Source organism: Silene latifolia, chromosome X (genome assembly GCF_048544455.1).
Source record: "Silene latifolia isolate original U9 population chromosome X, ASM4854445v1, whole genome shotgun sequence".
Lineage (NCBI taxonomy): Eukaryota > Viridiplantae > Streptophyta > Magnoliopsida > Caryophyllales > Caryophyllaceae > Silene > Silene latifolia.
Genome location: NC_133537.1, coordinates 303,245,171 through 303,270,508, shown reverse-complemented (window position 1 = coordinate 303,270,508; position 25,338 = coordinate 303,245,171). Strand labels below are relative to the sequence as shown.

Here is a 25,338-nt window from a genome sequence, read left to right as displayed (position 1 = left end):
TGTAGGATTCATTAATAAATTTAATTTACTAAATAGGTTAGTTTCTAAAAATTTTAAACAGCCCGTGCCCCGTGGTCTTACACTCGTGTTGTACGTAGTATTAAATTGCCTTCGTATTATCCCTCATAGGGCCATGACATTCACATGCAAATTACGTACGATCCCTCGGTTTGCTCCTATAAATACCGCACAACTTTGATTCAACATTTCAACTCATCACCAATATCAAAATTCTTAATTTCTTATTCATAACAAATTTTTTTAAAAAAAAATATGGCAACAACAGCATTAATTAGTACAGGAAATTTGCAGCAGCGTCAGTCCGCAAATTACGATCCCTCGGTTTGGGGAGATTTCTTCGTCACATATGCCTGTGACAATAAGGTACATTCGCTAAATACGATACTCGTCCCAGATTCATGTAAATTAATAATAATTGTTCTTTTGTTTTGACAGAATGTTCGTGTATGGCTTGAGGAAGCTGAAATGCTGAAAGAAAAAGTGCAAAAAATGCTGAAAGATGACTTCACCATTGAACATCTTAGTGAAAAGTTGAGCATTATTGATGCAGTTGAGCGTTTGGGAATTGCTTATCACTTTGAGACGGAGATTCGAGATATGTTGCAACGAGTTTACGACCTTTTTAATGAGGAGATTAATCTCGAACATTATGAACTAGTAACCTTAGCCCTTCTGTTTCGACTTCTACGGCAACATGGCTACAATGTTTCAACTGGTATGTCACACATATATGACACGGAGTAATACTCTATTAGTGTGTCCTATAAGACGATACAACATTAGTTATAACATATAACATAATTAATTAATCGTATAGTTAAATGGGTAGTTGAATTAGTTTGTCTATAAACTTAACGTCCTGGGATATTATACGCAAAATTATGAATTAATTGGTCTAAGCTAAGGTTAGAACGTTATTAAATTATTTTGTTTGTTTATTAGAGTATTATAGAGTATAATACCTTGAATTGGAAAGATTTAGAAACTTCTTATCGAATAAAAAAAAACGTTAATGTTATGTGAGTGGCGTTGTTTAAATAAACCTGAGAGGCCGGTTCGGAAATTCACACTAAGACCTCAAATAATACGGAAATTAAATTGTCATTTTAACATTATTAGAGCACAAAAGTGTTTACAATCAAACATCATAAATAGAGGTCTAATCATTATTTTAATATCTTAATAATACGCCCTCTAATTTAAATGCCTTTTGGACTTAAAGAGTGGTTAGTGTACAAACTCTTTCATACCTCGGTCACCTGACTTTAATACCATGTTAAGAAAACCATCTCAACTAAAAGTTTAAGTTGATGTTGAGGTTCTATTAATATTTTAATATCCTAATAATATATATTTGGGATTTTCTCACTTGTATCCCTCAACTTTTTTTTTTTTTCATTTTCTAAGGTGTATCTTTCCTTTTTCAGCACAAAAAACATTGACCAACGATAACTCTTGTCTCTTGGATATGAGTTTAGAAAACGGTAATTTTTTTTTTCAAACTTGATATCTTATAAAGGCCTTGAATTAGAAAAAAAAAATTCATCGTTTTTTTGACTATGTAGCTACGGTCAATGTGAAAAAAAAATACCAATTTTTAAATTTCTAGCCAAGAATTATAGCCGGTCAAAGTTTTAGTGCGAAAAAGAAGGAGTAAACCTTAATAAACAAAAAAATTGAGGTATATAAGTGAGAAAATCCCTATATATTTTTAATATATGTAAATTAAGCTATTTGAAGAAAAAAAATCAATATGAAAAAACTGACACGTATGTTATTGGAGACTTGAAGGCTAAGTGGCATGGACACTTCTCTTAATCAGCCGTCCCGTGTCCGACACCGTGTCGGACACCGACGCGTCCCGTGTCCGACACCGACACTCCTCGGATACACGCCGAAATGTGTCGGACGCCTATAAAGCCGTGTCTAACTTTCAACATTTATTTGGGCACGTGGGCACGTGTCCGACGTGTGTCCATGGTATTTGGGCTGTGTCCGACGCGTGTCCATAACATTTGGACATCATTTGGGGTGAATGATGTTCTTTAGACGGGAAATGAGCTGTTAAAATAGCTTGATTAGAAGATGAGTTTTAATGGGAAATGAAAATGAGTTATAATCATGGACAAGTTTTATTACTTATTTAAATTTAATATCAAATACTTTTATAAAAATAAAATCGAATGTTTATATATATATATATATATATATATATATATATATATATATATATATATATATATATATATATATATAGAGAGAGAGAGAGAGAGAGAGTAAAAGTTCAAATGAGTCCTTCATATTCTTTGAGTTTATAAGTCCTTTCCACAACCCTTGGATCATGCATGGTGGAAGGTTGAGATTGAAAGCAAGAATCACACTTAAGACTAATTAATTCACTTCTCTCTCTAGTTTTAGTAATACATTCACTAATTCATTATCATACACAATTAACACCATCTTTTGTCTTATACTTCAAAGTTTATGAAAATTTTGTTAACATTTTTCCTTTTTCGGTTTTTTTCGTTTTTTTTTTCGAGACAAGTTTTCGACATTTTAGAATTTTACGAGTGTAATTCTAACAGCAAAAAGTGTAATTTTAAGGAATGTTTACGAGAATTTTTCGTTTTACAAGTTTAAGTTCAGTTTATTTCGAGTGATTTTGACGAATAATATTTTGAATTTTTGTAATTTTATCACAAGTTATTGTAATTTTAGCATTTTAGGAGTATTATTTTAACGACAAATTAAAAAGTGTTATTTTAGTCAAGGAAAGTATAATTTCAGTCCATTGAGGGTGTAACATTAGTCCAGGTAAGTGTAATTTCAATCCAATGAGATTATTATTTTAGTCCAGGAGAATGTAATTTTAGTCCACGAAAGTGTAATTTTAGTCCAGGAAAGTATAATTTCAGTCCACTGAGAATGTAATTTTAGTCCATTGAGAATATAACCAAGTCAATTGAGAGTGTAACATTAGTCCAATAGAAGTGTAATTCCAGCAGAAAAAAGAGTAATTCTAGCAGGAAAAAGAGTAATTCTAAGATGAAAAAAGTGTAATACTAACAGAAAAAAGAGTAATTCTAGCAGGAAAAAGAGTAATTCTAAGATGAAAAAAGTGTAATTCTAACAGAAAAAAGAGTAATTCTAAGATGAAAAAAGTGTAATTCTAATAGAAAAAAGAGTAATTCTAACAGAAAAAAGAGTAATTCTAGCAGGAAAAAGAGTAATTCTAGTAATTGTAATTCTAGTAGAAAAAAGTGTAATTCTAAGATGAAAAAAGTGTAATTCTAACAGAAAAAAGAGTAATTCTAACAGAAAAAAGAGTAATTCTAAGATGAAAAAAGTGTAATTCTAACAGAAAAAAAAAGAGTAATTCTAGCAGGAAAAAGAGTAATTCTAAGATGAAAAAAGTGTAATTCTAACAGAAAAAAGAGTAATTCTAGCAGGAAAAAGAGTAATTCTAGTAATTGTAATTCTAGTAGAAAAAGTGTAATTCTAGGATGAAAAAAGTGTAATTCTAACAGAAAAAAGAGTAATTCTAGCAGGAAAAAGAGTAATTCTAGGAGAAAAAATTTCAAATCTATTTATTAGATCTAAGACTAAAATAAAACGATCTAATATAACAACAATTGAAGAAAAATGAGGAGACGACATTTTAATAGCTAAAAGTGTAACTTTAATAGATAAAACTATAACTTTAATAAGAGTAACTTTAATAGAGAAAATAAGACGGTGTTTTAAATACGAAATATGAAAAACAAAACCTAGATCTAAAACATCACACCTTTAACAAAAAAAATGAGATCTAACTTTTTCATTTGTTTTTAAAAGTAAAAAAATCAAAATTCCACCATCACAATAACACCAATACAACTCTCCTCGAAAAAAAAAAAAAAATCAATAAACTATAATAATCTGAAAAAAACAAAATTAAAACTATAATAATAAATAAACAAAATCAAAAAACAAAATTTATAGATCTAAAACCGAAACAAAACAATATAAATAAAATAAAAATCGGATCTGAAAAAAAAAAAAAACAACCAAAACGGACCAAAACCGAATATGGTATTGGCGACGAAATACAAACTCCCCCACCCCAGCTACGAACACATCCACCACGCACCACCGTGATAATGGTGGTATAGGCGGCTCTCACAGATGGTGGTATTGGCGGATCTTGAGGTGGTTCGTGGAGTAGGCGGTGTTTAAAAAAAAGGAGATCTCAAAATGTTTAAAAAAAAAAAAAAAAAAAAGAAGGAGAAAACGAAATCTGCCACAACAACACAAAACAAATATTGAAAAGTAGATCTAGAAAAACAAAACAAAATCAAAAAAATCAAAGAAAAAATTAAAAGAGGAAGAAGGTGGCAGCGATGTGGCGGCAGTCGGCATGAAGGAGGGACGCGAGGTCGGGAGTTGAGGTGGTTGTGGGTCGGAAACAGATTTGGGGTGAGGAAAGGTGGTGGGTTGTGAGTTGTGGCCGCGGTGGTGGTTGGGGGTAGGGAAGGGTGGATTCGGTGTGGTGTGAGGGTGTGGGCAGGGAGTGGTGGCCGTAGTAGTTGGGGGTAGTGCTCGGTGGTGTTGGAAAGGAAGAGAGGAGAGTTTTTTTTTTTTTGGGTTTTAAGTTTTAGATAGAGGAGAGGAAAAATGAATTTGTGGGAGATAGAGAGAGAAATGGTTGTAAAAAAACTATATATATTAAATTAGTGATGATTAAGTGGGTTAGTAATTAATTAAGATGAGTAGAGAGATAGTGGGTTAGTTAGGCTAATAATCACCCTTTTTAGCTTCCAATCTTAGCCCTCCATCTTCCTCATCCAATGGCCCTAAAGAGGACTCATGGACTCACACTTAGGTAGGGGACTTACTTGATCTTTACACTATATATATATATATATATATATATTATTAAATTTATATAACGTGTCCCGTGTCCTAAATTTCATGGGATGTCATGTCACGTGTCCGTGTCGTGTCCGTATTCGTGTCCGTGTCCGTTTTGGTGCAACCTAGCTTGAAGTTAAGCACTAAGAGAACAAATATAGGAGTAATATGACTGTAACAAAAATGAAATTATTGTAATTTTATAACTACAAAATATGCGGACTGAATTTTGTTACATTTAATATGTGTCCCGTGACCTACGTTATAATATGATACCATATCAAATGTTCATTTTATTATTTGTGCCTGTTTGTGTGTCCGTATTCGTATCCGTGTCTGTATCCGTATCTATTTCGAAATTTCGGTGCTACGGATCTACCTACTTGCGGTCCCAAAGTTTTTGACCTGCGGATTCGTCTAAGCACCTTCTTAACCTGCAATCAGACTGCGACCCTATATTTGTGACTAAACTATCTAACTAGAAGCACAACTATGCTTGGCAGATATTTTCAATAAGTTTAGCGGCAACAAAGATGGGTTTAAGGATTTCGTTACTGAGGATATAGAAGGGATGTTATGCCTATACGAAGCAGCACACCTCAGGTTGCGAGGCGAACCTATATTAGAGAAGGCCCTAGCGTTTACTAAGAATGCCCTTGAGCTCAAGTTACCCTCTCTTGGACCCTCTCAAGCGGGGCGTGTATCACACACGTTCCGGTGGCCGGTTCAGAAATGTCTTCCAAGAGTAGGAGCAAGGAAATACATTTCCCTTTACCAAGAAATTGAGCTTCACAACGAAGTTCTTCTCAAGTTTGCAAAGTTAGACTTCAACTTGCTGCAATTGCAACATCAAGAAGAGCTTAGTTTTATTACAAAGTAAGTACTCTATGTCATTTACATCTTTTATTACAAGTATAACTAAAAACTCATTTTGTTCAAAAATTTAAACGAAAGGGATGACGACTTCACCGGTAAAAGTTTACAATTTTAAAATTTTATACTCTATTTAATCTTTAGTTACATCTAATATAAACATGTTGTTGTGTGGAAGCGTTAATATCTTGTGTTGGGCTTTACCTGCGTCGGTGTCCACTGTCCATAATAGTACGATATTGTCCGCTTTGATCCAAGCCCTCACGGATTTACTCTTGAGCTCTTTCCCAAAAGGCCTTGTAGTATAATATTTTCAGGACACTTATAAAGACGATCTTTCATCTTTATTCTATCGATCTGGGACATGAGTTTACACCCTAACAATCCTCCCCTCAAATCAAAGACCATCATCTTTACTCGGACCTTGACCTCCATGCCCACACTCTACAGCCCCAACTTCTACACCCGAAACATCACCAAGTCTTGATAATCTCTCCTTAGTCGACACATCATGCTACCACGAGCCATGTCTTGCACCACATGTCACCGCTTGGTCAAGTGAGTGCCCCTACATGCTCCTGAACTTACATGTCTATGTACCCTTCTTGGGATTTGCTACACATGTAGATCGAAAATATTAATATGATTAAACATCCCCTATTTACTTAGAGATTAAGTCTCGTTGAAAACTTTCCCCCAAAAGACCCATCTCAAGACATTCGTCAACTCTCTTTTTTAGTTTTTACGTTTCAATATCATAATACAAGAATGAGAAATGTGAGTTAAATTAATGAGTCGACAATTGAATATTTATAATTAATATGCTTAAAAATATAAATCTATATACATATATCGTACAAGAATTATACAGATCTATATATTCTAGTTACAACCTAAACATCAATCTGTACGATTATTTACCTATCTTAGCATTAGTTCATTGATTTTGAACGTGTAGGTGGTGGAAAGACCTTGATGTGAAGAATAAGTTGCCATACGCTCGTGACAGAATAACAGAGTGTTACTTTTGGATACTTGGAGTTTATTATGAGCCTCAATATGCCTTGGCCCGAAAGTTTGCTGTCAAAGTCATCGCTTTGACTTCAGTTCTTGATGATACCTATGATGTCTATGGTACATATAAAGAGCTAGAGCGTCTCACACATGCTTTCGAGAGGTACAATACGTATAATTTTTTCTTAAAACAGTGAAAGATAAAATAATACAAGTAGGTGTTTTAACTGTAATTTTGATAACTAACATAGTTTAATATAGCCTCTTAATAATGAGTCTATATACGAGAGATTTACGGTTTCACAATAATGCTATTGTCTTTGTAAAAAAAAACATTATTGTTCCGTTGTTTTATAAAAGTTATATTGAATATTAACAAATTTATGGGTATCCCAAATTAGGTGGGATATTCATGTCATGGATGAACTCCCGGAGTATATGAAGACAATTTATCAAGCAATGCTTGAAATTTATAGCGAAATGGAAGAAGAAATGGTTAAAAGAGGGCGGTCTTATGCAATATGCTATGCAAAAGAAGCAGTAAGTTTGATTATGTCAATATTCAATTTCGTAGTAAGCGATGTGGTGAAGAATAAACTCGATAAAGAACAATTCATCATTATTGTTCTAATGGACCTTAGAATTGAATCCTCTTATTATTTAGGGCCCGATTTTGAAACTCAATAAAACATGTTATTAACGTGTGGCACCATAAAAATTGTCACTTCAATTAACTCTCATTATCATTAGTAAAACTAGTACTTCCTCCAATTCTCTAAAATTGCAGCATTTCATTAAAATACTATTTATATATTGAACAAATGTTGCAATTCAAGTGCATTGAAAAAATTATTTAATTTCATTGCCACTTGCCACTTGATAACGCTAATTAACTTTAATTAGAATAGTCAATATTTAAATTCAGTAATTTAGTCAAAATTAAGATCCTTAATTTGATGATCAGATGAAAAGACTATTGAAAGCTTATCTAGAGGAAGCAAAATGGCTTGTAGAAAAAAAGGTGCCAAGAATGGAAGAGTACTTGAGAGTAGCCTTGCCATCCACAGCTTATCCAATGTTGTCAGTAATTTCATTGGTTGGAATGGAAGAAGTCGCAACTGAGGATGCCTTCCTTTGGTTACTTAGTGAACCTCCTCTTCAACATTCTATATGTTGCATTTGTAGGTTTATGGATGACATTGTATCACGTGAGGTATTTTATTGTTCATGTCAATGTTTATATACTTTTTACATGCAAATTTGATTTTGATTGAAATCTAAATAGATTTAAATATGTCGTGTTTAAAACTTTCAAATTCGTATCCAAATCTAATATAATTTGTTCATATCAATGTTTATATATACTTTTTACTTGCAAATTGACTTATAAGGCGTACATCCATATCAAGTACATTACTTTTAGCAATGTTCATACCAGTGGTGGAGCTAGGGGGGCTAGCAGGGGCGGTCCCCCCCCCCCCCCACGGATGAAATTTTCGAAGTTTTTAGTTAAATTTTTCGAAATTTTTTTTGAGTGCCTTATGAAATTAGTCGTTCGCCCCCCCTAAGTTCAAATCCTGGCTCCGCCACTGGTTCATACCAGATGTGAAACTTTCATCTCTAAATTTTTCAAAATATGACAACATGTCTTCAACTTGTTTTAGCAAGCTTCTACATCCATATCAGGCATCAACCGTTTATTTTGCCTAGGTATTGGGATTTTGGGAATAGAGAAGGAAAGAGGGTAGGATTTACGGTGAGATCCATTGTTTTTTTTTTTTTTTGTTTAAAATATACTTTTTCTTTTCTTTTTTGTTTAATATGATTTTTTTCCATTTCCTTATTGTTAATTATACTAATATTATTATAAGCCCTAGACAAATATGCCCCTTTCTATCCTGGGCCCTAGGCCACCGCCCCTCCAAACTACCTTCAAAACCGGCCCTGATAAGGACCATAGGTCATTGTAGCTCATTGTTTGATTTTAGATCGTGACAAAGTAAACAAAAATATATATGAACCTCCTATTCATACTTTGAGTAAAAGTTAGCCATAAGACAATTTAAATATTGGCGAAATTTAAGAATCGCCTTGATTATTATTATCGCCTCATAACTTTAAATGTTAATTTGAATGCAGCTGGAGCAGAAAAGAGAGCACATACCATCAGCAGTAGATTGCTATATGAAGGAGTATAAGGTGACAGCGTCGGAAGCATGTGAAGTGCTCAGCATTGAGGTTGAAAATGCGTGGAAGGATATTAACCAAGCTTTCTTGGATCCCAAGGCACCTTCAATGCCTATTTTGATGAGAATTCTCAACTTAGTTCGAGTGATAGAGCTGCTTTATACGGGGGAAGATATGTACACTCACTCTCATAAAATGAAGCCTCTTGTTGACTCATTGCTCCTTAATCCCCTACAAATAGTATAGAAAAAAAGGAGTGGACTTATTTAAGGAGTATCTTAGATACTGTTTAATGGATCAACTTCTTTCTTGCATGGATTCTAAGCCCTTTTTACACTATTTATTTATGTAAAAAAAAATCAAGTTAAGTAATCTTGTGCACCATATTTATGTCTTAGTTAGTTTGTTATAGTTCATTTCTGCTGCTCTTTTTATTTGCTTTTTTATAATTGTAATGGATTAATCCATATTTGTCACCAAAAATAATAATAATTGTGTTGTCTATACGCAATTCTTGTTTATTTGCCTCTTATAGTTGCAATGTATTAATCTGTATTTGTCAACAACAAAAATAATTATGTTGTCTACACAATTCTATACAAGATGCCGTATAAGTAATGTATAGGACACGTTCTTAAGATACTTTTGAAGTTCTCACTTTTTGATTTAGGCCCTTTTTTTCTGGCTTATTTTCAGCTTACTTCAGTTCAGTTTAGCTCTATTCAGTTCAGTTCAGTTCAGTTCAGTTCAGTTTAACTTCATTTAGCTCAGTTCAGCTTCATTCAGTTCAGTTCAGTTCAGCTCAACTTCATTCAATTCAGCCCATTTCAGTTCTACTCATCTTAAATTTAATAATTTTTATTAATATTATTTATTTATTATAATAATAATAATAATAATAATAATAATTATTATTATTATTATTATTATTATTATTATTATTATTATTATTGTTATTATTATTATTTTTTGCTAAAAGGTAAGCTTTCCATTATAAATCTTCATTACAAGAGATTTTGAGGTAGAGTCATGTTGTGCCAAAGATGCTCATATTACAATTGCACACTAGACAACCATGCTCTATCCTTACTAGACATATTACAAGGTTTATGAAACATATACCGACTCCTAATGGCCTTTTGTATGTCAGCAATAATAACAGCAGGCCGAACAATACATTGATTCAATCTAGCCTGATTCCTTTGCATCCAAATATGATACCAACAAGCCAACAATGCTGTAGTGCATATCCCTTTCCTTTGTCTCCTCCATCTGCACCTAGTAATTCTGAGTAATCCATTAGGCTGAGCAATATCAGAACAAAGCCAGATTCCAACACCCTGCAGGATCTGAGTGCTGTACGTACAGGTCTGGAATAAATGCTCATGATCTTCATCCTGCAACTGACAGATGCAACACAACTTATCTGCTGAAACTTGAAACTGGAACAAGCTGACTTTAAGCATCAGAGCATTTTGAACAACCAACCATGCTATGAAAGCATGTTTAGGGGCCCCTAGACTGCTCCATACAGGTTTACACCACCATACCTCGTCATTCTTATCCCTAAGCCAGTTATAACAACTCTTAACAGAGTAACCAGCAGGCCTTACACTCCAAATACCATCATCAAACCCATCCTGAATTAGATCCTTTACTTTGCAAATTTTCCTCCAATACCAGCTGGCATCAGGAGGAGGGGTATAAGAGAGCCATGGTGAACCTTTTAAATAAACATGATGGAACCATTGAACCCAAAGCTTATTCTGTTTAACCACAATCCACCATACTAACTTCCCTATTAGAGCAGCATTCCAATTCTCACTTTGTTTAAGGCCTAATCCTCCTTCTTTTTTGGGAACACAAACTTTTGCCCAGGCAACCCTAGGAGCTTTAGAAAATTCAGTACTCCTCTCCCAAAGATAATTCCTGCATATAACATTAACTCTGTCCATCACTCCTTTAGGCAACACAAACATAGCTGCCCAGTAAGTATGCAATGTGGACAGTACAGAAGTGACTAAGACAAGTCTGCCAACATAAGAGAGTTTTTTTTTCTCCTAAGGTCCTTATCCTTTCAACAATTTTATCAATGAGCACAACACAGTCATTCTTCTTCAATCTTCCTGCTTTGATAAGCACACCAAGATATTTAAATGGTAGCTTGCCTTCCATAAACCTAGAGACACTTAGAATTTCTTCCTTAAGTCTACTGCCTACCCCATTAAAATAAGCATTAGAGTTTTGAGCATTCACTTTTAATCCTGAAGCAGCTGAAAAAGAAGAATAAGCTCTGAGTAAAACCATGATAGAAGCTGCATCACCCTTACAAAACAAGAGTAAATCATCAGCAAACATTAAGTGAGTAAGTTTGATTTGTTTGCACAAAGGATGATAGCTGAACTTCATTTTTTCAGTGGCACATAAAATGATCCTACTTAGATACTCCATACAAAGAGTAAATAAGAGAGGAGACATGGGGTCCCCTTGCCTGAGTCCTCTTTTACCAGGGAAGAACCCAAAAGTTTCACCATTCACTGCAAGAGAAAAAGAGGCACTCCTGACACACTCCAGCACCAGCTTGCTGAATTTTAGAGGAAAATGAAAGGCATCCAAGATCTCCTCAACAAACTGCCAGCTAACCGAGTCATAAGCTTTCATAAGATCCATCTTGAACATACACCTTGGGGTGCAAGCTTGTCTATTGTAGAGCCTGACAAGATCTTGACACACCAAGATATTTTCAATAATGCTTCTGCCTTTTATAAACCTCCCTTGATTCAAGCTAATAATGTCAGGCAAGACTCCTGCCAACCTTGTGCACAAAATCTTGGAAATACACTTATACAGAACATTGCAACAAGCAATTGGTCTGAACTGTGTAACATGAGTAGGCATGGTGCACTTATGTATGAGAGTCAGAATAGTAGAATTCACCTGCTTCAGCAACTTGCCTGTCTTAAAGAAATCCAACACTGCCTCACACACTTCATCCCCTCTGATACTCCAAGAATCCTTATAGAAGGCACTAGAAAACCCTTTAGGTCTAGGAGCTTTATGCTCAGGGATAGAGAAAATTGCATCTTTTATTTCCATCTTTGTGACAGGTTTCAATAAGAGATCCCATTGAGCATTATTGCAAACTTTACCTCTCCTGACAATGAGTGGATTTACATGTTCTGTTTGAACCCCAGTCCCTAACAGATGCTATAATAATTCAGAAAAGCTTCCTGAATAGTCTGTGGATCATCACACTCATCACCATCCATATTTTTGATGTAAAGGACCCGATTCTTCATGAACTTGGATTTAATCACACCATGAAAGTACCCTGAATTGCAGTCCCCATCTTTTATCCAGGCTGTCTTAGCTTTTTGACTCAGAAACTGAGTGCAAGCTACTAATAATTCTTTATACTCAGTGGTAGCAGCCTATTCCTTCTCCAACCAGAAGACACTCATAAGATTCTCTGCAATTTTTTGCTGAATATATTCAAGATTTCTCAGAGCAATCCCAGTACTATTTTCACTATTTGTAAAATGGTCTCAATTGTATCTCCTGAAATGCTGTTTGAGGTTCCTGATTTTAGTAACCAACTTATACATCTTTGTACCCTGAGTGTTATGATCCCACCATTCAGTCAAATGAGTAATGTGATGGTCTGCCTTCCCCCACATGTTGAAGTACTTGAATGGTTTCCTTAAGCTCATAACCTGCTCCTTACTCTTAAGAAGATAAGGAGTATGATCAAAAATCCCTTTAGGCAAGAAATGAGCATAAACATCAGGCATACAATTACTCCACTCCTCATTAATTAGAGCCCTGTCCAATCTACTATATCTCCTAGACACAATATCTTATTTGTTATTCCAGGTAAAGAAAGACCCCCTAGCAGGGGCATCTGCCAAATTACATCTACTCACACAACCCTGGAAATCATCTATTTCTTGATCACAAGTGACACCACCAAGCCTCTCAGCATAAGATAGAACACAGTTGAAATCCCCACACACCAACCATGGCTCCTGAATAGTAGCAGCAAAGAGGCCTAGCTGGCCCCCCAAACCCTTTCTTCCATTAAGATCATTAAAAGCATACACCATAGAGACACAGAAGGTAATACTTGTAGCAATTTCAGTAACTCTCATATTTATACACTGAGGATAATAATCATAGAAATCAATATTAAAAATAGTAGGGTTCCACAAGACCCATACTCCCCCCCCCCCCCCTATGGCAACTATTGTTAGTAGTTAAGCTCCAACCATCCATAAGGATACCTTTTAAACAATTCTGAGACAAGCCTTTCACCTTTGTCTCAAGGAGTCCAAACAAACCTACCCTATTCTGATACACGAACCATTTAACTTGTCTCTGCTTGGTAGGATTGTTAAAACCCCTAACATTCCAGAAGCCTATGTTATACATTCCCCACCACAAGGTGAGGAACACTACCACTTATCCCAATTCCTTCCTTGGGTGTAGAAGAATTATTTAAGGCATCCATGAATGTAATTAGACCAAACTTTTGCACAGTATAGGCACCATCAGTAACCTCTTTCCTAGCCATCAGTAACCCATTGAATACTTGCCAGACCTAGGCCACACCACTGGAGTTTTTACCTGTATTTCAACAGGTGGTACAGGATGTTCTACTTCAACAACTTTTTCCTTACCCTTACTCTGCTGAGTAACAAGTTTATCCACAATCTTAGGCCTCCAAATCCGAGTGACTGGCTTCTTCTTAATAGGTTGAGTTGGCATTGGAGGCGTTTTCTTTGCTTTCCTACACTCCTTGACAGAATGCCCTACCCCTTGACATCCACTACATACCAAGGGTTTCCACTCAAATTCAACCTCAATCTCCACAAGACTACCATACTCATCTAAAAACTGGACCTTATTAGGAATAGACTCACCAAAGCAAATTCTATCATAACTCTGGCATACCCAAGTCTCGTCTTATCCTCAGTACTGGGATCACACTTAATAAACTCACCAAGAAGCCCTGATATCCGGGAAATCCCTTTACCCCAAAACGTCAAAGGTAAGTTATGCAATTTAACCAACACTGGCACAGTTTTCACTTCATGTTTAATCAGCTCAACATCAGGATTCCAAAGCTTAACTAAGAGGGGTTTATTATCAAATAAAAAGTGACCTTGTTTAAGGACAACCTCTCTAGCAGCTCTATTCTTAAAACGAACCATAAAAACACCATTTGGCAGAAAGGATATTCTATCTTCATGATGGTTTGCCCACAGTCGTCTAATGAAGCCATCCACAATTTTCCCTGGCGGGTTCGCCCCTAGGATGAAGCAATAAACCGAGTTCTTCTAGAAATCCATCTCAACTTTAGTCTCTGCTTCAGTAAATTGCAACATCTTAACAGGCTCCTCCTGGGGTACGTTCAAAACTTCAACAGCTTCATCAACTGGGACTTCCTCCATATCAACATCCTCCATCTCTTCTTCATCAACGTCCTCAACCAAAGTTTCCAAATTTAGAGGAGGTATGCCCACTATCGTCCCCATATGCTTCTCTTTCCGAGAGTCTTGACTCGAAGGTCCAAAATTACGTGAAAGAACTGGGAATTCATCAGAGGTGGTAGCAGAAAGAAGATCAAATTTATTGTGATTTTGTTGATTTTTTTTGTGATTTTTGAGAAGAATTTGATTGTAACGATGAAGATCATTTAACAGCCGTCATGTTTTTTGTGTTTTTGCTGAAATCTAGGTTTTTCTTGCACTTTCTCTCTCTATCTCTACCATTTCCCAACTTTTCTATAATTTTGCTTAGCTTCTTTTATTATTATTATTATTATTATTATTATTATTATTATTATTATTATTATTATTATTATTATTTTTTGCAGAGAATTAGGATCATATATTAATTATCAAAAGAGAAGTACAAAGATCCTAAAGGTCACTACAACGAAAGCCAGTGTGTCCACCTTACAAGCCAAAAACAAAAAACACAAAAGGAACTACCAAAGCCCAAATCAACATAACTGTCCAATACATTTTTCAAATCTAAGATGAACCAGGAACTTGACACGCCAAATAATAGCAGCAACGTGAGAGTCCTTTCCTTGAAAAATTCTTCTATTGCGTTCCTGCCATAACAAGTAGATAGCACAGAGAAAAGCACATCTTCTCCGCCTCTTTAACCAGCTCACCCCTCGGTTACAAGTTCTAAACCAACGAAGCAGTCTTGAGAAGCTAGTAATAGCAGGGATGTGAAGCCACTGAGTAATTTCAAGCCAAATATCAGAGGAAAAAGAGCACTCAAAGTACAGATGATTCCTACTTTCAGCTTGACAATAGCATAGAACACATCTATTAGCAAGAGGAATTCCACGCTTACACATATTATCAAGAGTAGCAAGCTTATCCTGAGCTGCAAGGAGACCAATCACAGTATGCTTAGGGAAATTTAATGAATCCCCCAAAGTCTTATAAGCTGAGAATGGAATCCCTTTAGGGCGGAAAAGCTCATAAATCTGCACCTTGAAATCATGCAGGCATAGAAGACTCTTAGCTCTTTCCAAAGACCCAGAAAACTCAATTAAAGAGTCTCTACAAGAGACAATACTATGAATCCCCCAAGAATGAGCAGCTGTTACGTGAAAGTCCCAGATGGTTTTACCCTTGAGCACATAAGCTTTCACCCATTGAGCCCAAATGGTATTTGAATCAAGATCTAACTTCCGTAACCAAATCATAAGTTGGGTTTTATTCCAACTAAGAATTTCCTTTATATCGACACCACCCTCCCTTCTAGGAAGACACAAACTATCCCAGCTCTTAAAAACCAGTTTGTGCTGCCCCTCTTCAATACCCCAAAGGAAACGCATACAAAGCCTGGAAATTTTTTTAGCCACTCCTTTAGGAAGCAAAACACTTGCACCCCAAAAGTTTTGCAGACCAAAAATGACAGAATTAATTAGAGCAATCTTACCAGCATAGCTAAGAAGATGATTAGCCCAGTGAGAGATCTTTCTTTGAATTTTTTCAAGCAACGGCTGAAAATGTTTCTGGGTAAGTCTAGCGCTAAAAAGAGGGAGACCAAGGTATCTTATAGGAAGCTCACCTTCAGCAAAACCAGTAGAAGAAAGAATAAGAGCCTTAATCTGAGGGGAGACTCCACCAAAGTACAGGTTAGTTTTCAGTGTGTTGACCCTGAGCCCTGAATAAGAAGCAAAAAGAGTCAGACAGTTACTAACAGCTTGCACAGAGGGGAAGTCACCTCGTGTAAAAACCAAGAGATCATCGGCAAAAACAAGATGTGTGAGGTGAATCTGCACACATTTTGGGTGGTAGGAAAATCCTGGATGTGCAGGGAGTTGCCTCAGCAGCCTTAAGAGAACTTCCATACATAAAGTAAAAAGATAAGGGGATAGAGGATCCCCTTGCCTGAGACCACGCTTGCCTGGGAAAAACCCTTCAGTGACACCATTAATGTTGAGAGAAAAATATGATGAAGTGACACAAGCTAGAACCCAAGAAGTGAACTGAGCAGGGAAGCCAAAAAGCCTAAGACAATCAGCAAGGAAAGACCAGCTCACAGAGTCAAACGCTTTCTGAATATCAACCTTAAGCATACACCTGGGAGTAAGGAGGCTTCTATTGTATTTTGCTGCCAACTCATGAGCAAGGAGGGAGTTATCAAATAAATCTCTCCCATCCATAAAAGCAGCCTGTTCAGAACCCACAATCTCCCCAAGACTAGTTTTCATTCTATTAGCAAGGATCTTACTAACAGTTTTATAAAAAACTGTACAACAAGAAATGGGACGAAATTCAGTAACAGAACTTGGAGAATCCTTCTTAGGAATCAAAGCTATAAGGGTAGAGTTTGCAGCTCGTGGCATGATACCTCTCTGAAAAAATTCCAGCACAGCTGCAGAGAAATCACCCCCAGTGATAGCCCAAGTATCCTTGAAAAAACCAGAATTATAGCCATCAACCCCAGGACTCCTATTTCTATCCATAGAAAAAAGAGCCATCTCAATCTCTTGCTGAGTAACAGGCTCAATCAAGTGAGAATGCTGAGAGAGGGTATTAGAGGAGAAAAGCTGAGGAGGTAGAGGAGAGACCTCCTGAGAAGAGCCCAACAAAACCTCATAATAATCCAGAAAAGCCCGAGCTACTTGAGCCCGACCTTTACAAAGATGCCCCTGAACATTAGCAATAGCCCCAATAGAGTTTCTTGTTTTCCTAGCAGCAATACAAGCATAGAAATATTTAGTGCTACTATCACTAAGCTGAAGGTGCCGAACCTTAGCTTTTTGAGCCAGGACCCTCAGTTCAGCATTCTTTAAAAGAACATAAGACGCCAGACAATGTTTTTCCTTAGTCAATAACACCTGACTCTGAGGAGAAGAGAGGAGAGCTAACTGACACTGAACCAATTGCTCTTTTGCAGCTAAGACTCTGGTGGTAAGACTACTGAACTCATTAGTATGGATATGTCTTAACTGCACTCTAAGCCCTCTGAGCTTAGAAAAGAGGGTAAAAATCCTATTGCCGTGGCCATTATTAGCCCACCCCTTAGTAACACTTTCAATAAAGTCAGGAGATAAAGCCCAACAGTTAAGATACCTAAAAGATTTAGGAGCAGTGAAACAGGAGGTGATACTCAGAAGAATAGAAGCATGATCTGAAATGCCAGGAGCCAAAAAAGTAACAGTAGAGGAAGGGAACTGCATATACCAGTGAGAGTTAACCAGCAATCTATCCAACTTAGCCCATCTGGGTTTGAGGGTTTGCTTATTATGCCAGGTAAAGACTCCCCCAGTATAAGGGTGATTCACCAAAGAGCAAGCATCAATACAATCTCTAAACTCAGTAATATCCCTATCATGAGGAATGCAACCCACCCTTTCATCCTGAGAAAGAGAGACATTAAAATCTCCCAAACAGATCCAAGGTACAGTCAGGTTAATAGAAATAGCACGCAAATTCTCTCATAAACTTAACCTCTCAACATCTCTATTAAAAGCATAAACAAAAGTAACCAAGAAATCCTTTTGAGTAGCATAATGAAAAAGAGAACAGTGCAGGAATTGAGCATCTGTTTCCAAAGGAATGAGTTTAATAGTTGCAGGATTCCAGACCACCCACAGTCTACCACCAGGATGAGAAACATAATTTGTTGCCAAAGAGTATTTTCTAAACAATTTACGATAGATAGAATTACTAAATCTTTCTTTAATATGAGTTTCAATAAGAACTCCACAATCAACCTTATTCCTTGTTAGGAATTCTAAAACCTCCTGCTGTTTTAGAGGGTCATTCATCCCCCTCACATTCCAGGAGGAAATGATCATTGAGGTGAGTGAGGGGGAGGAGGCCCTCCTGGTTCAATCTCCACAACTGGGTCACTAGTAAAATCCACATGAACCTTATCCTTCTCAACATCAATGTGAAGAATAACTGGATGCTCAATAGGTGCCAAAACAGAAAATTGATTTTCAGTCTGAGTAAGAGCAGTGGAAGCAGGCAAAACTACAGTTTTGGTAGACTGGACAGTTTTAAACCCATCCTTATCAGCAGCTAGAGTCACTGGAGCAGATGGGACATCCCCAGCTTCCTTTGGCTTAGGCTGATAGACCTTTTTAGTCTTGTTCTTATTGCAACGATCCTTAGTATGGCCAATCTTATGACAGAGGTGACAATAGTATGGGAGCCATTCATAGTCTATTTTTTGCAAAACAGTCCCCCTATAAGGTGTTTGCAAAGTCATCCCCCTTGGAAGCTCCTTTGAAAGATCCACTTCCACAAGAATTCAGGCAAAAGCAATCTTACTCTTAAGAGTAGTTGGTTCATCAACACAAATAGGTTTTCCAACAAAGCTAGCTACCTTACTTAAGGCTGCTTGAGACCAAAAGTAGGGATCCAAGTTGGGAAACAGGACCCAAACTGGAACAGTCGAGACTGCATCAAGTTCTTCTGCAACAGTAGGTGACCATGTCTTAAAAACCAAAGGGAACCCATTGACATTCCAGGATTCAGACTGAATACGAGCCATATCCTCTGAATCTAAAAACCTGAAGTAGTACCACCCCTTCGAAAAATACAAGATCTCAGGAGATGTAATATGACTCCAGTGTTTAGACACCAAAGCATTGAGTTCAGCAATTGAGGTTTGTTTTCCCATAACAGTGCCTACCAGAGTACAACTCCAATAATCCACCTCAGACGCGATGTCTTCTGCCTCTAGGACAACCTCTTTACCCAGACTCTTAACGAAGGATAGAGACATTCCCTTACCCGAGGATTTGAGAGCTTGAACATAGGGTTTCTTAGAAGGGGGACTAGGTTTAGATTTTGGGGGAACAACAGAGGATTCCAAATTAATAATCGGAGAAGACACAGTTGGAGAATCGGAGATAACCTGAGTAGAAGAAGGAACTAGAGAAGAAGAAACCCCTTTAAAAGCAGGATTGATCACAAAATCATTCAAAACCCTAGGTGCTGGAGTGCCAGAAGGACCCTCTCCATCACCCTGTGATCCTCCTCTAGCACGTGTGTTTCGCGATGGGGCCTGAAGTTTGGGCGGCCGACCCCTCGGCATGGCGGCGGACCTTCAAAACGAAGGAGAATGAAACCACTCGTCGTCGCTTTTTCAGAGAATTTTTGTAGAGAGAGAAAGAAGAGAGAGGTCGTTGTTATTATTATTATTATTATTATTATTATTATTATTATTATTATTATTATTATTATTATTATTATTATTATTATTATTATTGCAGGAAAGATGGGAGCCTTGTATATATAGATAATGAATGAGATTACAAGACTAAAAAAGACCCAATAAATCCTACAAGGAGATCCCCTAAGAAAAATAAAAAACCCAAAAATAAATCCCTAACTCATACGCAATAGCACTAGGAATTTTATCTGATTAAGCAGGTTAACGCATAAAGTAGCTTTGCCATTGAAAATCTGATTGTTACGTTCCTTCCATATACTATATATGGAGCAAGCAAGAGCCATTCTTCTGCGCACCTTTATGGGAGCAACACCCTTGTTGTATCTCCTGAACCAAGTGATGATCCTTGGCAAAGCAGCAGGTACAATATCCATCTTTAGCCAGTCACATATCCCCTTCCAAATACAAGAAGAATAAGCACAAAAGAAGAATAGATGAGCCCGATCCTCAGAAGCGTGCTCACATAAAACACAACGGTTGTGTTGGGCCCATTTTTTGAGTATGGGCTTTATTTAGGAAGGCAGGTGTGAAGTTGTTATGGCTCAGGTGTAGTAAGGAGGCGTTGAGAAGCCCGAATTGGGCTGGAGTGTCAGCAGGCCCAAATGCCGAGTATTGGAGTCCTGAACATCATCGAAGTCCGGAGTATTGAGGATCAAGCAAGGAACCCTAGCTGATGAGCTCCCCTATATAAGCAATATAACTTAAGACCTAAGACTCATTCAAAAATACACACAAGAAACCCTAAAATACTCAAAGACCCCATCGTTTAGCTTTGTTCTCCATTGTACTTCCAATTCTATTATAGTGCAAATCTTGGTGGGATTCCGTCTCTCCCCACAGTTGTTTCCCACATTGGGTTTTTCGTGTCACCAAAATCCCTTGTGTTCATTGTTAATCTTTAGACAAATATCATACACAAATCACGACAATATCTAAGCAAATTGTTAAACATAAAACCGTAATATTGATTAGGCATTAAGACCACTTTAACCCTAATTAGTAGAAATACACCAAAACAGTTTGGCGTCCACCGTGGGGCCTAGAGGTCGTCTCCGTTAATCAGTATAGGAAGAGTAGTAAGATGTCTGGGCACTCGGCAGCAAATTCGGGAAGGACGGACGGGGCACCTACGACACGGGCACAACCGCAGTTCACCGCAACAACACCCATGACGCAGACGCAGCCACCATATGCTATAACTGTGTAGGGGTTAGCTTCGATACCAATAATCAAGCAAAGTCCTAGTTCGCAGGTAGAAGCAAACCCAACACATGCAGAAAAAGCGTAGACGAAGGATGCAAGTAGCAGCCAGGGCAAGCAAAAGGTGGGACAACAGGAGAAATGAGCGCAGACGCAACCCAGACCTCAGGATCAGGCACCACTGAGTCCCACTCGCATTATGATAAGTGGAATGGATACCCTGGCAAGGACCATCAGGACAATGCAAAGCGAGAACAGAAGTATGCGGTCCTAGATGAATGCCGATAACAACTTCCTTAGAGCATAGATCGATGAATTGCGGCACCTGACTGCTACTCCAGCAACTTGGACGCAGGGCGTTGGGCCCAAGAGTGAGCCAGTAGGAGATATTGGCAGAAGGCAAAATCGGCTGCTACCCCAAGATGTGGTAACGCGGCTGGATATGGGAGTCACACCGCAGCAGGGTAGAGGCCTAATTCCAACAGGATTGGAGGTACTGACGCCGGATCGAGAACCAATGCACCAATAACCAACGCCCGTGTCACGTACTCTGCTTTTAGACAACTTCCTTTACTCTGACCATCTCTCTAGCGCAGGTGTCAAGACACAGCAAAATTTGAAGAGCCAGCTGGGATTAGTAGTTCTATTAGCCATGGAGCCAGTATCGCATAAGCCAGAATATGCATGGGCAAATAGTGCAGGACCGGAAACACCTCAGATACCCGCAACGCCGGCGATCGGGCATCAGAACCCAATCGAAACCCAGTACCAGCTGCCGCTGTTGCACGGGCAGCCCACAGGCAGAGAAACCTATATAGAGCAGCAGTACCAGGAATCACGCAGTATCCTAAGGAGGATCCCAGGAATGCCACCCCCTATAAAGATGGCAACACAAGATAGCTACGCAGATTCACCCTTCCCGGATGCCATTGCAGCTGTAGCCTTACCAAAGGGATTCAGCGTTCCTACAATGACTCTTTTCGATGAGACAACAGACCCATGCTATCACATAAGTTAGTACAAGCAGAAAATGATGGTTACTACGGCAGCATGGGCCTCGAAGGAAGCCTGCATGTGTAAGGGATTCGGGTCGACCTCATCTGGGGCAGCATTACAATGTTTTGTTAGCCTCCCTAATAAATCTATATCCTCTTTTGCCGACCTAGTCAACGCCTTTAATCGGCAGTTCGGAAGCAGCAGAAGGACTCCAAAGTAACCTAGCGATCTTTATAGGATCGTGCAAGAGATTGGGGAGTCAATTAAAGATTATGTTACAAGATTCAATGCGGAAAAGGTGGTAATACGAGGCTGCGACAAGTCCACTATAACACCTCCATACACCAACGTGCCTTACCAAGACCACCTAATGCATGGAAGTGCTACCATCTCAGTTACCCGAGGCATATTAATCAAAAGTGACCATCAAGAAACATCATTTAAGCATAAAGTTTAAAGTGATTACATTAAAACCAACTGTAAAGTAAATTACAATTGTTCTAAAACCAAACTACAGTTAAAGTAACAAAAAGTATTTTGATAACATAGGGGAAGACTATTATCAGACTCGTGGCGACTCCATCCCCAGCTAATCCCGTGCGCATCCTTAGTGTACCTGCTAGACAATTGCTCACCACCCCCGAATAGATCACCACAGTTGTTAAAACATTTAAACGGGATCAGTTACTGATTACACAAAAACAAGATACACAAGATACAATACACATATCACTCAACTCCGTCATATCTCCACACATCTGACTACACACTAAAGTGTGTAGTCCTGCCAGAATATCCATCGCAACAGATATTCCATGCCGCCAGTGGGGGACCGCAGCCGTACCCACCAAATCCCCGCTCATCTATTCCGAGCGAAAACCCGAGTTCCTTAATGTGCACATCCCCTCCTGTGGCGGGTTCCACAGAAGGAGAATCAAGGGCGTGAAGCCACTCCCGCAAGTGACTCCATTCAGCCAAGGACGCGCCTCCCGAACCACAGACAAACACATCCAACTAATTATACAATAACAATTACCAATCACAAAACCAATATAATAAAGATCAGTAACAGCACAACCATCACCAATCAACTATCAAATACATGTAATCAATAACCGAGTAGGGAAACCCTGCCTAGAAAAGCAATCACCAAGATCGTCACAATCAGGTAATCACAAACGTTCCTCTTACGAAATCACCTCCTATCACACACGCAATCATACAGTCACCATCTATTATCAAAATACTCCCAAAACCCCCAAAAGACCCAATTAGGGTTTCGACTAAAATTAATTAAACGATATAAAAACTGTACAAGGATCTTACCCACAATACGACGGTCTCAACGCCGTAAAGAACACAACGATCCGACGACTCTAGCCCTTAGGATTTGATAGCAATACGAAAAAATAAAACAACGATGTTTGTTTTCTTGAAAGAATATTTAGAACTTGGTAACAAGTAAAAAGAAACCGGTAACTTCACTTTATATAATATTCCACGCATTGCTATCAAAACCCGGCAATTAACCCGTAAGACCGACTTACTCGATCGAGTAAATCACTTACTCGATCGAGTGCCCCCTACTCGATCGAGTAACCCACTTACTCGATCGAGTACCCATCAGCAGTACACTATTTTGCACGCAACACTCACTTACTCGACAGAGTAAGCCCTACTCGATAGTGTACCCAACAGCACATAAAACCGTAGTATTACAGTCTTCCCTCCTTAAAAACGAACTTCGTCCCCGAAGTTCAAACCCAACCTATAAAACATGAACTCTTAACACCAACTCCACCAATTATGCTTACCTCCCCAGCATGGCTCACGATATCGTATCAACTACATTATAGCCTCTCGACATTAACTCCATACACTACCGAATACCATCTACAAACGCCGTGATAGGTCCATTTTATATACATTTTAACCCCCTATTTTTACTCTATTTTATATGTCATTTGCACTAATGTTAGTGTTTGTGAGCTAATTCCGTGTTCTAGTTGTGTTTGCTTGTTTTTCATTGTGTTTTGTAGGAAATTAAGCTTTTAATAACTTTTTTCCGTCATATTAGCATTCACCCAAGTTCACGAGGCTAACGAGAGCAAGTATTGATCATGCAAAAGAGTTTCAAGAAGTATAGGGGCATTTTGGGAAGAAATTGGAAAACCCGAGCAAGAGGAAACCAATCTTAGTTGGTGGATATGTAAAGAAATGAAATCCAATTGAACGCCCATGATAAGAGTTTGCATTGGATGCCAAAGGATGCCTAAGATACCTTAGACGGACGCATTAAGACATAAGAATCGGATTCCGCATCAACATTAAGTGCAAAGTTAAGACGGAATTAAGAGAAAATTGAGAAAACCCATGACCCCGATCGGGGTTACCTCCTCTAGCTTGTTTCCGTTACTCCCTTCACTCCTATATAAAGGGTGTTGATCCGGGACCTAAAACACACTTCTTACATACTTTCTACACCACTTTTATACTCTCATTTTAGTTCTTAGTTTAGGTTAGATTAGATTTCCTTTTAGCATTTCCGTTATGTTATAAACAATTTTAATTCAAGTTATAAACAATTTACATATCAAGTTGTTTATATTTGCATTGTTCTTCAATTCCATTTCCATTTCCATTTCAAGGTAATTCTATTTACATTTCCATTATGTTTATCATTTTAATTATCATTAGCGTAGTTTACATTTTCATCATGTTTGAGTAGTTACATTTGTCTAAGGAGGAAGGGAAACCATGCGTGACTAAGTAAATTGTAAATGTTAAAATGAGGCTAAGTTAAATTGATAAATTGTTTCTATCATATGTTTGCGCCAGAACGTTTAATCTTTGGTTATTGGCCGTAATCGTAGATTAAGTTTATTAATTCATTCTATAAGTCGAGAGGCACGGAATCGGATTAGACTAAGCATGTGTAATAGGACGACCTAGTCATAAACGAGAGTTTCTCTAGGACCCGGTCTATGGTTGACGCTAAGATCGAGAGGTGGGTGTCTTTAAGCCTAAACATTTATCGAGTAATCAACTTCTTAAATTGACATGCACATTTGCATAGTTTGCGTGTGTGACCCAACCTCCCTAGATATTCTTTTTATTGTTGTTTTTACATTACATCAAACCAATCAACCAAAGCAAACGTAATCGACCTTGATAAAATTCACCCCATAACAACTAATTAACAACTCACGTCTCTCTGTGGTTCGACCCCTACGTACTACATTCATTTGTTTTGCTAGGGTATAAATATTATCTTTGCATAGGTGTGCGATAGCCTATCAAATTTTGGCGTCGTTGCCGGGGAGACGGTTTTGTTTTCTATTAGTTGTTGAATTTTATCTTTTTTATTTTGTCTCGAGGAACACTTGTTCCTTGAGATTCATCTCACCATTTTCTTGTAGTTTTAGTGCCTATTTTTGT

General features: G+C 37.7%; 3 protein-coding genes across 3 annotated transcripts; 1 reads left to right on the top strand and 2 right to left on the bottom strand.

Moving 5' to 3' along the window:
- The first annotated feature begins 233 nt into the window (after nt 1–233).
- LOC141621913 ((-)-germacrene D synthase-like) lies at nt 234–9,482 on the top strand. The gene is made up of 7 exons (XM_074438045.1): nt 234–384; nt 457–736; nt 5,415–5,787; nt 6,743–6,961; nt 7,200–7,338; nt 7,763–8,011; nt 8,938–9,482. Exons 1-7 carry the CDS (start codon nt 274–276, stop codon nt 9,229–9,231), a joined length of 1,665 nt encoding a protein of 554 aa, XP_074294146.1. The 5' UTR covers nt 234–273; the 3' UTR covers nt 9,232–9,482.
- A 555-nt stretch (nt 9,483–10,037) lies between these two features.
- On the bottom strand, nt 10,038–12,334 carry LOC141620421 (uncharacterized). Its single transcript, XM_074437296.1, has 3 exons — nt 12,316–12,334; nt 11,154–12,182; nt 10,038–10,966 (listed from the first exon to the last, which is right to left on the bottom strand). Exons 1-3 carry the CDS (start codon nt 12,332–12,334, stop codon nt 10,038–10,040), a joined length of 1,977 nt encoding a protein of 658 aa, XP_074293397.1.
- Nucleotides 12,335–12,416: 82 nt separating this feature from the next.
- Nucleotides 12,417–13,555, bottom strand: LOC141620420 (uncharacterized). The gene is made up of 4 exons (XM_074437295.1): nt 13,412–13,555; nt 12,871–13,142; nt 12,579–12,828; nt 12,417–12,467 (listed from the first exon to the last, which is right to left on the bottom strand). The coding sequence occupies exons 1-4, from the start codon at nt 13,553–13,555 to the stop codon at nt 12,417–12,419; spliced, it is 717 nt and encodes a 238-aa protein (XP_074293396.1).
- Between the last annotated feature and the right edge of the window lie 11,783 nt (nt 13,556–25,338).

Excerpts from the sequence above, each read along its gene's own strand:
- LOC141621913 (XM_074438045.1), top strand. The coding sequence starts at position 274 with ATGGCAACAACAGCATTAATTAGTACAGGAAATTTGCAGCAGCGTCAG. Across the intron at positions 737-5,414 it reads TGGCTACAATGTTTCAACTG|ATATTTTCAATAAGTTTAGC; the intron begins GTATGTCACACA and ends TATGCTTGGCAG. Across the intron at positions 8,012-8,937 it reads ATGACATTGTATCACGTGAG|CTGGAGCAGAAAAGAGAGCA; the intron begins GTATTTTATTGT and ends ATTTGAATGCAG.
- LOC141620421 (XM_074437296.1), bottom strand. Across the intron at positions 10,967-11,153 it reads TGTCTCTAGGTTTATGGAAG|CTATGTTTGTGTTGCCTAAA; the intron begins GCAAGCTACCAT and ends CTTACTGGGCAG.
- LOC141620420 (XM_074437295.1), bottom strand. The coding sequence starts at position 13,555 with ATGGCTAGGAAAGAGGTTACTGATGGTGCCTATACTGTGCAAAAGTTT. Across the intron at positions 12,829-12,870 it reads GCAGATGCCCCTGCTAGGGG|GAGATATAGTAGATTGGACA; the intron begins GTCTTTCTTTAC and ends TATTGTGTCTAG. Across the intron at positions 12,468-12,578 it reads GTACAAAGATGTATAAGTTG|CAAAAAATTGCAGAGAATCT; the intron begins GTTACTAAAATC and ends GAATATATTCAG.